This window comes from Penicillium chermesinum (assembly GCF_028974085.1).
Source record: "Penicillium chermesinum strain IBT 19713 chromosome Unknown utg000005l:1.0-4115287.0:1.0-4118363.0, whole genome shotgun sequence".
In the NCBI taxonomy this organism is placed as follows: Eukaryota; Fungi; Ascomycota; class Eurotiomycetes; order Eurotiales; family Aspergillaceae; genus Penicillium; species Penicillium chermesinum.
This window is the reverse complement of record NW_026695315.1, coordinates 2,320,557-2,335,194: the sequence shown is the minus strand read 5'-3', so window position 1 is coordinate 2,335,194 and position 14,638 is coordinate 2,320,557. Positions and strand designations below refer to the sequence as shown.

Sequence of the window (14,638 nt, the reverse complement as noted above, 5' to 3'; positions counted from 1 at the left end):
CCTACTTCCTACCTGGCACCAAAGACAAAAAAAAAAATTATTTTTATACTGACTGTGGCAGCGGCGTTGCGTCAATACCATACCCTATGTCCGTGGCATCAGACGCATACTTTGCTGGCCAAATGCAGCCAAACTCTCAACGTATGATCCTCCTACATCTGGTCAGCATGGACTATGATATTCTAACATTCAAGAACAGAATATGTTTGGGCGAACCGCCCCTATCAGCCAATACAGCCACCGGCAGGCCACATGAGTCCGCCATTTCAACAGCCACAGTACTCATCCGGATTCCCGGTGGGCTACGCGGGCCAGGCCCCAATGGCTGGATATCACGCCGATTCGGCACCCTCTTCTTATATGGCTGGAGCGCCTGATAGCACTCGCCAGCCTCATACACGCAGGTGAGAGCCCTACTATCACAACAAAACGAGACTTTCAACTAAAAGATGCTGTCCAGTCCTTCAATGGCTCGCTCATTTCCTCCTCACACCGCGGCCCTTCACGAACAGCCACTTATGACTACGTATGTGTTTTTTTTCTGCCGGGTCACCTCGATCCAGAGTCAACCGCAGAAGACAGGAGAAATCCTCTGGCTGACCGATTTTCCAGCTCATCCCCTTATATGATAAACCAATCCGCCTATTATCTTCCCGAAGCGCCTCCAATTCCGTGAGCTCACCTAGATCCTTAATCACGACTAGCACAGGACCCAGACAGCTAACAAGCTATGTAGCTCCTCGCATCATTCTTCTATGAGTTCTCCTGCGTCTTCCTTGGTTCCCGAGCCAGTTTTCCAAGCCGACTCGGTGCCCGCATCAGATGACCACCAGGTCCGTGTTCTAAGTTCCCGACCTCGACCGCAATGCTGGGACCACGGCTGCAATGGCCGTGAATTTTCCACTTTCAGCAACCTGTTACGGCATCAGCGTGAGAAGTCTGGAGTAGTCGCCAAGGCCGAATGTCCTATCTGCGGCGCTGTATTCACCCGCACCACAGCACGGAACATCCACGTGGCACAGGGCAAATGCAAGGGATCCGGACGTGAAGGGTCAGAGGAGTAGACTGTTTAAAAAGGGGTGGTGCTGGGCTTAACCAGTTTGCTCTTTGGATCTTTAATTCTTGGGTGTTTGGATATTTGGATACATCATGTCTCTCTCCGGGAAAGAGATACTAGCCTTTTTGTTGTCTTTTTTTTTTTTCCTTTCTTTTTTTTTCCGTCTCTTTCTTTCTTTCTTTTGTTGCATTTCACTTCTTCACATGTCTTCAATACTACCCTGCACATATAGAGCTTTCTCTGTGAGAAATTTGGTCGAAATAATTCAATGGTCCTTGATACGTTAATTTCCACGCGGGGGAAAGCCACGTGATGCCTCAGGCATCCGGGTGACTCAAATACCGATCGTCCTCTCATGATCAATGCTCACGCTCCAACATCCCCAGAATGCAGCTATCTGTTTCTAATACTTCTGAGACTCTTGCACTGGACCTTCTCGACACATCAATACGAATACCCTTAGTGCCGGTGTGATTCGACGCGTATCATTGCATCGGCTTCGGCCATGGCATCCATCTTTACTTACGATCCTGATCCACCACGGGTATCGTCTCCGTGGTCGGCCTCAGGGACATCTACGCCCCAAGTACTGGCAGCAGGGGGTCGTGGCCTAAGCATTCGAACACGGTCTGGCTCAGCCCTCGTCGACCTTGCCGATGCAGATGTACTCTCAGACTATGGCATTTCCAAACTGGAGCCAGAGCCCCAAGAGGGCCCCACCGAGTATAAGTTGCATCTGCTGCTCCGCCCGCGTCGGCCCTACATCTCCATGTCAACAGGCGGCGTGGTAGCGGGCTCATACCGCGCACGTGCTCCGCTGGTACCATCCTCGCCGTCGCCATCCATCGTCCCGATGGCGGATGCTACGCCCAAGCCTATGCAGGCGAAGTCGGCCCAGAGCCGCCAGCAACGGCTGCAGGGGCTGACAACGCAACTTCTATGGCGGCTGCAACAATCGTCGCCTTTTCACTCGTCTGCGGCGGGTAACTTGGTTGTTCCTGTGTTCCCTGATGCAGCGCCTCAAATCGGTGTTCCCCCAAAACCGGCTCGTCTGTTGCCTGGGCTGGAAGAAAGCCAGGGGGCCTTGTATGAGATTGGGGTGGCAGATGATGGCTCCTTCGTAGGTCTTGTGCAAGATGAGTTGGACGAGAGTGTGATGAATCTACAGGCCATGGCTGCGAGTCTTGGATGTAAGGTTGAGATTCTGCGTCGAGTCATTGTTGGCGAGTGTGAATGGGCGGATGGTACGCTATCGGAGACGGAGCCAGCTTCCGCACAGCCAGATTCATTGGTGACACATAAAGGAACCCTATGGGTTGCGGAAGCTTTAGTCACTCCAGACCTGGACTATTACAACCTCTCGCCCTCCCGTACCCGAGGGGATGACAAGGGTAAGGATGCTGCAGATTCAGGAGCAAACAAGATATTCGAAGAGGACTATTCGCATACCGAGCAGATTCGAATATCCATCGCAGGACCAAGCACGGCAGGTAAATCGTCTCTGCTTGGGACTTTGACCTCTTCCCAACTTGACAACGGAAGAGGGAAAAGCCGACTCAGTCTGCTTAAGCATCGCCACGAGATCTCTTCTGGAATAACTAGCTCAGTTGCGCAGGAGCTCATCGGTTATGCGGAAGATAACCCGCCATCTGTTGTCAATTATGCATCTGGGAACGTAGCAGCGTGGAATGATATCCACGCAGCATCGCAGGGCGGACGATTAGCATTTGTATCTGATCTCCCTGGCTCGGTGAGATATCTCAAATCCACTATACGGGGACTGGTTAGCTGGGCGCCGCATTATGTTTTGCTGTGTGTGCCTGCTAATTGCGGCGATGAGACAGCAGAGGGAGAGGGTGCCCCCGAGCATAATGAGATCGACCTTTGCTTGGCATACCTGGAACTTTGTCTCAAGCTAGAGATTCCAGTCTTGATCGCCGTCACCAAGCTTGACGTTGCTTCACGGGGAGGACTGAGAGATAATTTGGCGCGAGTATTATCTGCTTTGAAAGCCACAAAGCGCAAACCGCTTATGCTTCCTGCTTCACCAGCCGGGGACAAGACCCTCGACCTCCAGCGGATCAGTGCTGCAGACAGCAAAGAAGTGCAAAAAATGATCGCGACGGCCGACGGTCATTGGAACAGCATAGTGCCAATTATAATCTCCAGTGCCGTCGATGGCTCAGGGATTGGGAGGCTTCACGCATGTCTCCGATATCTCCCAATTCCACGTGGCCCACGTCAACGGGCCCCCCAGCTCCCCAAGTCATTGTCAGTTCACGCCGAAAGACCCTCGAACATATTTGACGTGGACGAAGTCTTTGCCATCCCCCTTCGAAAGTCTATTCAAAGACAGTAGACAAGAACGGCCAAGAGAGCCGGGGCATGGTTCTCTGCGGTCTCGTCCGACACGGCAGTATCTCCGTTGGCGATGAGATGACTATTGGCCCAATCCTAGTCGACACATCCGCAGACAACACACACGATCATGCCCCTCTAAGCCTGCTATCCCGCAGCAGCGGCCCCGGCCCATCAGCCGAGTTCCCAGCGTCCTTCATCCAAGGCCTGCTCGGCGGCAAAGAGGCCTCCTGCATCCAAGCAAAATGGCAACGCGTCCGAGTGGTCAGCGTCCGAGACCTCCGATTACCCGTCCGCCGCCTAATAGAGGACCAAGTCGGCACTATTGGCGTGGAGCTGCTCGCCTCCCCTGAAGACGGCAAACTGCCGCGGCTCAGCCGCATCCGCAAAGGCATGGTCCTCACAAATCTGCATGCCTCCCTGCCTCCACCCGACCAGATCCCGCCAACAGTGCCTCTGCCCTTCCACACGGGCTTCTCGGCGACGTTTTCCGCGTCTGAATTTGCCTCGCCGCGCTCGCCGCCCCTGCTTCTGGGCGGCAACGCTATTGCGTATATTGCGAATATCCGGACTACGGTTCGCGTTGTCTCGATGGCTCTCACGGGGGCTGGAGACGAGCCTCCTTCACCGCCGTCGCCAACGGAGCCTGAGTTCTTCAGTTTTGATGGCGAGTCCGAGTCTCCTGGGAGGGGAGCTGGGGCTCCGACACAAAGTCCTCGGCTCCGGCCTGCGGCCACGGATATCAGCCGGGTTGTTTCGGGGACGTCCCATTCTGCTGGGGACTTCCAGGAGGATGTCACGATTAACTTTGCGCTTGTGACATCGGTCGAGTGGATTGAAGTGGGATCGCAGGTCTTGGTTATGCCCGGGGCTTCGATGGCTGCACCTTCTGCGGTAGCAGGGGCCTCTGGGTCTGGGGCCGTGCCAGGTGTGGCACTTTCTGGGCTAGAGGGGTTTGTTGGGACGGTCTCTGAGGTTGCGAGACGGAATGCGGGTGGTGAAGCATAAGCCGCGTGGAACTTTTACGGTATTTTGGCTCCGGTGCCTATGCCAGGCTGTTGAGATCTCCTATTTCGATTTATGATGTATCTGATCTGTTTATATTGCGTTGCATTGCGAGCTTCTTATCTGATACGTGTTCACCGAAGCGTGCATGATAGAATACCACGACAAGTTGAGAGACCATGATATCAACGATGGCCAGTAAATGCTGAGTAAGAGTAGCAATTGACTTGTTCACTATGGCATGATATTCTCTGAGACGACGAAGTAGGCACGATACGAGCCGGACATCCTTAGTCCCCCAAAAGCATACCCACGCACACGACTGTATGCATGCAGTCCCGCCTGGCCGCATATAGAAACGACCCACAGGCCCCAAACCATGTTGGGTCCCATGTTAAAATCCACCTCCCGTCCTAAGGGTGTTTCCCTTACGTTGGCTGCTTTCCAAGTAAGTCCTGATTTGGAGAAGCCGCCGAAATGACCAATTTCCTCTCCATAAACCCCTAATCTTGGAGGAGAAATAGGAATAAATATTAATTAACCTCCCTTGCGCTGATCACCTGAGTTGCGGGAGAAAGTGCCTGTGGAGCCAATCGTAGCACTCGCAGATCGAAGCTCGATCTTCTTGCGCTCCATCTCAAGCTACAGAGCCAATCCCATTAGTTATGAACAGAAGAAGAAGAAAAAAAAATCTCAGAGAAAGCTTTTGAGAGACATACGACTTTGCGAACCCGATTCAGCGCTGCCGTATCACCCTCAACCAATGGGCGACAGTCATCTACCCGGTAGGGCGACGCAATAGTCACAGCATCCGCAACAACGATGTTCGATCCGTCCCATCGCGCTGGCATAGTCCGGCTAAAGGCATCAAAGATCTCCTGCGCCTCGCGCGTAACACCTTTTCCACGACGAGCTTCACGTTCCAGAGCCTCACCCACAGCCTTGACCTCGCGCATCTTCAGCGCACGGGCGTCAAGCGCCTGGATCGGGGGCAACGCATCCGCGAAGGAGGGAGAGTCGGAAGGATTCGAGGTGGGGAGATGGAGCAGCTGGAGAGACTGGATGCGCGAGACCGGAATGACTTGATAGTCACCATTCTGGGCCTGCTTGGTGTCTGTGGAGAGCGAGGCGGGGGCAGTGTTGATAGCGACGATGTTGGTGATTGGGCACACAGTAAAGAGCGTTCCTTCCACAGTAGCAGAAGAGGGGGCGGTAGTGAGACGGATGCTATATGCGAAGATGGGTTCAGCATTTGATCAAGGTGTTGGATGGCTGAGACGGGACAGATTCCATCACATGGCTGTGCCTTTCAAAGCCATGCGGACATGGGGACGGGGGTTCTGGAAGATGAATAGAATAAGGAAACTCACCGAGCACCGATCGCGCCGCTCAGAGCAGCCTCCAGGGGTACCATTGTCGCCATGCCAGAGGCAGTCGCAGAAGCCGACGAGCCTGCAGAGATCTTTGCACCGGACTGGCGCTTATTCTCCGCCATGCGGCGAGTGACGTGTGGCTCGGGGCGGTGTGATTCGCACTCGATCACCAACGCCGGACCGGAGGAGGGACTTTGGGTTCCTTGCTTCCCGCGCCTTGCAAGTGTTAAGTCGCTGTGATTCGGTATGGACCTGGGCTTTCAGGACATTGGTGCTAAAGCACGAAAGTCAATGGGCCACTAAGCCTGTCCCGCCGAATCCACCACGTATCAGAGATCCCTGGCTAGTCCACAAAGGAGAGGGCGAGGGCGAGAACCCCAATTCCTTCCCCTAAAAGCACGCAGGAGATAAGAAAGCAGAACCTTGCCAAATGAATGCAAAGTTCGCCCTGGGAATGTTTTTGTGGGAAGGAAAGAGAGGAGGGGAGACGCGATAAGATGGATGCACAGGTGTATCCCCGATTAGGATTAGCGGGTAATCCCATTTTACGCCTGGGTGATCAGGCAACATCTCCCTGGCAGTGAACCCTGATCTCGGACATCAGGGAGGAACTGTACCGGTAGTTCTTTTTCTTCTTCTTTTTTTTCTTGATTGAATGTCGCGGGGGAACTGGAATAGAATAAGGCAGTGGCCATTTGCTTTCGGTCCAGAAACTACTTGCAAACATTAAGTTTGAAACCATTTGATTCATTACGGTCCATTCATGATAGCGTCTAAATACATGAAACCCAGTTTTTTGCTCTTCTAATTCTCCAATTACGCAACATAGGTCGAAGCGGACACATCACCCCCACGACCAGTCCAGTTGACGTGGATGTCCTTACCCTCGGGGTAGGTCTCGCTGGCGTGCTCGGGCTTGATGCGGAAGGTGTGGGCACCGAAGTAGTCACGCTGGGCCTGCAGCAGGTTGGCGGGCAGGTCCTTGGTGCGGTAGCCATCGTAGAAAGCGAGGGCAGTGGAGAAAGCGGGAAGAGGGATACCCACAGAGCAGCCTTGCTGACAACGTTGCGCCAGCCGCTCTGGGCTTTGTGAATGGCCTTGGTGAAGAAGTCGTCGAACAGAAGGTTCTCGAGGTCAGGGTTGTTGCGGTAGGCGTTGGTGATGTCCTTCAGGAAGACGGAGCGGATAATGCAGCCACCACGCCACATGAGGGCAATGGAGGGCTTGTTGAGCTTCCAGTTGTACTCCTTAGCAGCCTATTTTAATCTTTTGATTAGCAGTGAACCTTAACTAAGAGAAAAGATCCAGGAAATGATAAACACTTACGTTCTGGATGAGCATGAAGCCCTGAGCGTAGGAGATGATCTTGGAGGCATACAGCGCCTGCTCGAGGTCGGCGACGAAGGCATCCTTGTCGCCCTCGAACTTGGGACTGGGGCCATCCAGGATGGTAGAAGCGCGGGTGCGCTCGTCCTTGAGAGCGCTAAGGCAACGAGAGAAGACAGACTCGCCAATCAGAGTGACGGGCATGCCAAGGTCAAGAGCATTGATGGCAGTCCACTTGCCGGTACCCTTCTGGCCGGCCTTGTCGAGGATCTTCTCGACGAGAGGAGTGCCATCGTTATCGTTGTAGTACAGAACGTCGCGGGTGATCTCGATGAGGAAAGAGTCCAGAACACCCTTGTTCCACTTGGCGAAAATGTCACCGATCTCCTTGCCGGAAAGACCCAGACCGCGCTTGAGGATGTCGTAGGCCTGCGAATGATGCTGTTAGAAAATACTTTCCCCGAGCATGTGACGATCGTAGGAGGATGCTTACCTCGCAGATCAGCTGCATGTCACCGTACTCAATACCGTTGTGAACCATCTTGACGTAGTGGCCAGCACCCTCGTCACCGACCCAGTCACAGCAGGGCTCACCGTCGCTCTTAGCGGCAATGCTCTGGAAGATGTCCTTGATGTGGGGCCAGGCGGCCTCGTTACCACCAGGCATGAGAGAGGGACCGTAGCGGGCCCCCTCCTCACCACCAGAGACACCACTGCCGACGAAGTTAATGCCCTTCTCGGCAAGGTAGACAGTGCGGCGGTTGCTGTCGGGGAAATGGGAGTTACCACCGTCGATGATGATATCACCCTTCTCAAGATGGGGAAGAAGGGACTCGATGAACTGGTCGACGGGCTTGCCGGCCATCACGAGCAGCATGATACGACGAGGACGCTTGAGCTTAGAAACGAACTCCTCAACGGACCAAGCACCGACGATGGACTTGCCTGGACAGATATCACATTAGCTTGGCGCGATTGAGTCGACATTTCGAGAATTGCTCACCCTTGGCCTCGTTCTCGAGGAAGCGGTCCACCTTGGAAGTGGTACGGTTGTAAGCACAGACAGTGAAGCCGTGATCAGCGGCGTTGAGGATCAGGTTCTGGCCCATAACGGCCAAACCGATGAGGCCGAAATCAGCACTAGGAACATGATGCGCCGGAGCGCCGACATTGATGCCGGCGAGACGGGCACTATCGTCAGCAAAAGCTCTTGTCAATAGGCGGATAATTTGCAGAAACAGCATGTCAAGCAAGTTGGGACAATCCGCAGCATCCCGGGGGATCCGGGAGATCAGCCCGAGGTGCTTTTTCGCTTTCTTCTCATTGAACTCATCATGGAATGCGCCGACGCGTGCGGTCTGCAAATTGTGCTCCTGCTGCATTCCATGATAGTGAAGCTGCTAGGTCTGGAGACCTCCAAAGCTTCAATTCATGGGGAGAATTGCTTGCATGGATTTTGGGCGGCGGAGCCCCTCCAAGCTGTCTTGGAGGGGCACCCTCATCCCACGGCGTGAGGGGCCAGGAAATAGGTAGGGGGTAAATAGAGACAGGGTACTTACACAGCCTTGTCAGCCATGATGGATGTGAATTGAAGGTTGAAGAGAAACGGAGTATCTACAACGCAGATGAGGGAGTTGAAGAAGAGAAAAGAATACTGGGAGGGGTGCAGAAGATGTAACCGGGCGGAGCCAGCCTTCCGTCATACGGAACGCAAGTCGCGGGGGCGCCAGACTACTAGCTTTACGGCTTTACAGGCACTAGCTTACAAAATACCAGTAATAAACTAAGGGCTGAGTCCGCGTGGAACTCGTACCGAATACCAATTGTACGCATTCTAGGACCGGTGTTGCGCCAAGTATTGGATACAGGAGCACTCTCTTCCGGTGGTCATCCACTCGGGTTCTCAGGGCTGCTCTATCGGGGATTTATGAGGGGTATTTAGAAAGCATTAACCGACCGGCCAGATTGACCCCGTTAGATCCTCCCATTGCCGTGAAATGCCGCGTAATTGGGGGGGCTGCATATGCATTGGCATGTCCCATGGTCTGGTAAAAGGCCATTTGGGGCAAGCTCCTATGTACTTGTATGGCGCGGGCACGATGGAGGGGCTCTGATTTCATCATTACCGCATATGCACTCTGCACAGCTCCGGCCAACAGTATACTATATAATCCAACGATGCCTCCTCCCGTCTGTAACAGAATGTAAGCCCAAGTAATACTGGTTTTCTAATCCGGCTCTGCACTCGGTGAACTCTTATGGCGAAAGAATCGGAGAAACCACTGCTCACCTGCCGCTCTCAATCCGGCTTGGGCCGCACTAGTCCACATGCGGCTTAGGGTGGGGGTGACCTTCTTTCCAACGAGAGTCTCAAGCAAGTTTGGTTTAGAGTAGTATATTACTTATGAATACTTATGAACCCGGTAGGAAAGCCAGCAGAGGGGTTGCCCCTTTTAGATCGCTCGTAGACTGTAACAATGTGAGCACAATCCCTAAAGGACTATCGACTGCTCAGGTGGTGCTCAACATGGCAGAACCACCCGGCCAGATTTAAGCTGCTGACTTATCCTATACTTCTGGGCCATCCCACGCTACGTCACTTCTACGGCCGGACACTCAGGCCAACAGTGCTGTTTACCACGTGATCCAGGGCCGCACGGCAGGGTGATCAAAGATATTGCACTATTGCACCCATGCTCAATCGGTTCACCAGCTCTTCCCGCACCGCAACAGCTGGGCTGCGAAGCACTATCTTCGTCAGCCAACATTGCCAACATTTGAAACCATAGAGTCACGGGATCTGTGCGATCTCACCCCCGGACGGAATTCCCCAGACTGATTTTCGCACTCGCGTCTCTGAAGGTACGTTGAAGTTGTTGCAGCTCTTGTAGCTATCGCAGCTCTTCTACAGACACCTCCATTTCTCCCTTCGACATCTTGTTCATCATGTCGTTCCCACCTCCTCCAGGTCTCCAAAAGGCACCCTCGTCTCTTCCCCCTCGTCCACCTACCACTGGTGGCGGAAGCGGCAATGCGCGCCCCAACTCTGGAGCCCCATTCACGGGGTTCCAGCCCCGCGCCGTAGCATCTTCGCAGCGATACAGCGGTCCATCTATCTCGCAACCCCCCCGTCACCACCACTGGATATGCTGCCCCTGCAAATAACTATGGAACCTACTATCAGCAACCTCAACCCTCCTACCAGAGCGGCCCAGCTTATTATGGGACTGCCTACAATGATCCCACCTCCTACGGCCAGCCCGCTCCTCAAGCTGCGAATCCTTATGCCGTGGCTTCGCACCAGCCCTATGGCGCCCAGTACGGCCAGGGCGCAGTCGATCCTCAGACGCAGGCCCAGATGGCACAGTGGCAGAGTGCCTATTCGACCACAACCGATGACTATTCCACGAAGGCGCGCGACTCTAAAGGTGCGGTGGGTGCAGCCCGTGGTGCGCCTACTCCAACTGCAGGTAACTCCACCCCCGCCCCTAAGCCCGAGAAGACGGTGGTGCGCTCTGGAGGTGGAAAGACCTGGACTGATGACACTCTCGCCGAATGGGACCCTGCCCATTTTCGGCTGTTCGTGGGAAACTTGGCTGGCGAGGTGACCGACGACTCCCTTTTCAAAGCCTTCTCTAAGTACGCCTCTCTCCAAAAGGCGCGAGTCGTTCGCGAGAAGTCCTCCCAGAAGAGCAAGGGCTACGGCTTTGTCAGCTTCAGTGACGGTGACGACTACTTCAAGGCTGGTCGAGAGATGCAGGGAAAGTACATCAATTCCCGCCCAGTCCTTCTGCGCCGTGCCACTGCCGAGGTCAAGCCTGTCAGCACCAAGAGCTTGAACAAAAACAACAAGCCCAAAAAGGACAAGAAATCCACCGAGAGTCCCTCCGCCACCACCATTGGGAAAGTGAAACATGATGGCGTCAAGAAGCCCGCCAAGACCAAGGGCGGACTGAAGATCCTGGGGTGAGTGCACCTATGATGGTTCTAGCCTGGTGGCTTTCCGGTGGCTTGCGTAGCGCAGCAATGTATTTTACTTGATATCCAACTCGAACTTGAATGCGCAGATGATTTATCTCCCTTTTTTTCTTTTTCTTTCTTTTCTTTTTCTTTCCTTTCTTTTTCTCTTATCCTTTCCTAACCAGCTCATTCCATGATGGACTTTCAAGAGCCTTAGTGTATTCGTAGACCATATTTATTCACATGCGCTATCTACATGGAGCGGTCATGAAGCCCTAGCGAAGCCCTAGTCGCAACAGGCTCGAGTACTAGGAATGTACTCCTTGCAAAAGCTTGAAGGGTGATATGGCTACCGCATGAGCTGAATCGATATACTTTCGTCTCTGCCCGATGATGTTTCTGCTTGAGACACACGTTTCGCATCGCACAGAGTTGTGATTGGCTTTGACGAATCATGAAATGATCATCCTATACCGCCAAGAGGACGCATCTTGGGATAGGCTCACCCAGACCCCATTCAATCGCCTGTAGCTCAGACTATCCAAGGTCACAACCATGCATACATCAGGTACAGCCTACCTATATGTACGCTAAAGCTAGGCAGGCATATTCAATAGTTTAAAAATAGCCCTCTAGACTCAAGAAACGGCGCCCGCGCAGATCACCTTAAAATTTGCCTTAAATTTGGGGTCCGTGGAGCCAATCGGGACGCCCGATCTGCGAACGCTTTTTTCCAGCTCGATTTTAGACCGGGCAACCTTAGCTCTGGACCTGAAAGGCTTCAAATGTCTGCGCATTAACCGGTATAAAAGATCCTACAGCTTGCGCACACAACCACTAACATTCAGCACTGTTTTTCTACACAAGCTGCATGCTCTTATCTTCAGAGCGAGTAGCATCATGGAGGGTCGCGCGGACCCGACGGGGAAGCCCGAACGCGCAGCTCCCCAACGATCGTCTGCGCCCCGCGTCCGCTTGAGCTGCGAAGCTTGCCGGGCCCGCAAAGTGAAGTGCGACAAGCTGAGCCCATGTTCCAGCTGCCAACGCCTTGGTTACAACTGCGTCCCGGTCGAGCGAGCCCGTTTACCGCGGGGTCGCACCAGGAAGGGCCCGAACGTCCATGGCTCTGATAAGGAGCTCCATGACCGCGTTGCCAAACTGGAGGATATGCTACGGAGGGTAGCGACAGAGCGAACTGGGCCCAGCCGCACTGCTGACACGAGTCCTGCCTTCAATGCCTCCAATGCCAATAATACCGAGAACTTTGATGCCGGCGTAACTGACGTGGAGAACTGGCAGAACAATGCGCAGGGCTCGTCTGCAGGCACCTTGAAGACCAGGAATGCAAATCGTCCTCGCCCTGTGGCTTCCTATATGGGGAGCTCTTTTTGGGAGGACATCATGCAACAGGTATGAAACTCGCCGAGTCGACTGGCTGCTTAGATTGGACTTCATACTAATAAGAGGCGGGATATACAATTAGACGGCGGAGCTGCGAAATGTACTTGACGACCGCTTGGAGACAGAGGAATTTGATTCGCATAATCCCGAGGGTTTCGGAAATACCCTCATCGGATCCGAAACCCCAGAAAGCGCTTCGAACTCACCGCAGTCCCAGCGTACCTTCGTAATTACGCCAGACGTGCGCAGGAGTCTTTGCGAAATCTATCTCCACAATGTGGACCCTGTCTTCAAGATCTTACACAGGCCCTCGCTCCACGCTTACCTCTATGATAACAAACCGTACCTCGACTACCCAATCGACCATCAATCACCTCTCACGCTCGCCTATGCAGTTTATTTGGCCGCAGTCTGTACGATCGATGCAGATCAATGCCAGGCGCTATTTGGGATCGACAAGAAGACTGTGGTTGCCGACCTGCAGAAAGAAACAGAGGCAGCCCTCATCAAGTCCGACTTTGTCACGACAAATGACTTGACCATCTTACAAGCGTATATCCTGTCGTTGGTAAGTCCATCGTTTCAGACGAGCTAGAACAAAATCAATGCACAATTCAATGTACGAATGCTAAACGACGGTTTGTAGGTCGCTGCGCGTTCCCAGGACCAGAGCCGACGGGTGTGGACCATGCTGAGCATGGCCTTGCGAATTGGTCAAGCTCTGTGTCTCCATCTTTCAGAGCCGCCTTTCCACGTTACTCCCTTTGAGCAGGAGATGCGCCGCCGATGTTGGCAATGTATCGGAATACTTGACCTGTCCGCTTCTCTTGACAGAGCAACCGATCCAATGATGCAGGCCGCATGGTTACAGGCGCATCCTCCTTTGAACATCAACGACGAGGATATCTGGCCTAGTATGGAAGGCCCAATAGTTGAAAAGCCAGTGGGCACCTTTACCGACTCGACTTTGACACTGATAGTCGCCGAAGCACAGTCTGTCGCTCGGTCGGTGGCATTCGCTGACTTCATCGAGATGTCGGTGAAGTCCATGAGTATGCGCCACCAGATCCTTATGGACTTCCGGCAGAATGTTGCCAATCTCCTTAGTGGGACCAGGCCAGACGTGTCTGATTTCCACCGGTACGCCAAGCGGACAGCGACCAACATCAATGGCTGGCTGCAGCTTGGGTGTCTGCGTCCCTTGATTCGAAGCACAGCGTTCCAGCCTCCCAAGGTGAAAGGCGATGCTCTTCTCCGGCTGGCGGCCACTAATCTACAAAGGGCTTCAGAGGAGCTTAGCGATCCCGCCATGGCACATTGGGCCTGGTTCGGTCTTCTCTGGGCCCCTTGGCATGGGCTCGCCGTCGCTCTCGCCGAGCTCTGTGTCTGCAAGGACCCTGACACTATGTCCAAATACTGGCCTGTGGTCGAAGTTATGTATCATCGTACCAGCACCATGATAGCAGACTCCGAGCAAGGGATGCTGTGGCGACCACTCAAGAAGCTCATGAGCCAGGCTTCAAACCGCAAGCGAGAACTCCTTGGCGATGACGAATATGCTCCACCTCTGGGCCAATTCACTGGCGGGAGAGCTCCTAGCATCTTGACACATCAGCAAGTTTATACTACGATCGCAGGATACGAAATGATGGAACCCCACGTGGCCCCGCTGCCCGACCCCGCGGCCGATTCTACATCCACAATGGCGGTAGATCAGTCATTCAATCTCAATCCGTCGTTCGTCATGACCCTTCCGTCTGTGGAAACAGATTCTTGGACCAATTTTTGGGCCTCGATGGACTTCAGCAATATCGGAGCGATGCCTGGCGCTTCTGAGGACGTCGGCTGGAATCACTACAACAACTTCATGGGAGATGTTGCAGGAAACGGTGATTTCATGTTTACACCTCCATGAGGACAGTCGACGGTCCAGATACTGTCCAATCTAATGTAATGACCGCGAAACTCCCCCAACCGCCTTCCTGAACTTTCTATTATGGCGTTCCGGCCGATACCTAGCCTGTATGATGTACGAGAGCGTTGTTTACATGAAACACAAAAGAATGATTTGAAAGCTTGCAACTAGCCCTAGATCATGATGGTAACATGCGAGAACCAGCCTTATATTGTAGGTGAGTGGTAATGATTCTAGTAGCTG

At 53.5% G+C, this 14,638-nt stretch overlaps 5 protein-coding genes across 5 annotated transcripts; 4 read left to right on the top strand and 1 right to left on the bottom strand.

Annotated features, from left to right (window-relative positions):
• Positions 1 to 86: 86 nt before the first annotated feature.
• Positions 87 to 1,064, top strand: N7468_007036 (uncharacterized protein; the record flags this gene model as incomplete). The annotated part of the gene is made up of 5 exons (XM_058476332.1): positions 87 to 141; positions 200 to 404; positions 461 to 526; positions 613 to 672; positions 737 to 1,064. 5 exons carry the CDS (start codon positions 87 to 89, stop codon positions 1,062 to 1,064), a joined length of 714 nt encoding a protein of 237 aa, XP_058329222.1.
• A 498-nt stretch (positions 1,065 to 1,562) lies between these two features.
• On the top strand, positions 1,563 to 4,423 carry N7468_007035 (uncharacterized protein; the record flags this gene model as incomplete). The annotated part of the gene is made up of 2 exons (XM_058476331.1): positions 1,563 to 3,328; positions 3,376 to 4,423. 2 exons carry the CDS (start codon positions 1,563 to 1,565, stop codon positions 4,421 to 4,423), a joined length of 2,814 nt encoding a protein of 937 aa, XP_058329221.1.
• Positions 4,424 to 6,609: 2,186 nt separating this feature from the next.
• Positions 6,610 to 8,501, bottom strand: N7468_007034 (NADP(+)-dependent, decarboxylating phosphogluconate dehydrogenase; the record flags this gene model as incomplete). Its single annotated transcript, XM_058476330.1, has 5 exons — positions 6,610 to 6,774; positions 6,834 to 7,049; positions 7,120 to 7,548; positions 7,613 to 8,064; positions 8,123 to 8,501. The coding sequence occupies 5 exons, from the start codon at positions 8,499 to 8,501 to the stop codon at positions 6,610 to 6,612; spliced, it is 1,641 nt and encodes a 546-aa protein (XP_058329220.1).
• Positions 8,502 to 10,065: 1,564 nt separating this feature from the next.
• Positions 10,066 to 11,089, top strand: N7468_007033 (RNP domain protein; the record flags this gene model as incomplete). The annotated part of the gene is made up of 2 exons (XM_058476329.1): positions 10,066 to 10,200; positions 10,304 to 11,089. The coding sequence occupies 2 exons, from the start codon at positions 10,066 to 10,068 to the stop codon at positions 11,087 to 11,089; spliced, it is 921 nt and encodes a 306-aa protein (XP_058329219.1).
• An 890-nt stretch (positions 11,090 to 11,979) lies between these two features.
• Positions 11,980 to 14,395, top strand: N7468_007032 (uncharacterized protein; the record flags this gene model as incomplete). Its single annotated transcript, XM_058476328.1, has 3 exons — positions 11,980 to 12,489; positions 12,563 to 13,048; positions 13,127 to 14,395. 3 exons carry the CDS (start codon positions 11,980 to 11,982, stop codon positions 14,393 to 14,395), a joined length of 2,265 nt encoding a protein of 754 aa, XP_058329218.1.
• Between the last annotated feature and the right edge of the window lie 243 nt (positions 14,396 to 14,638).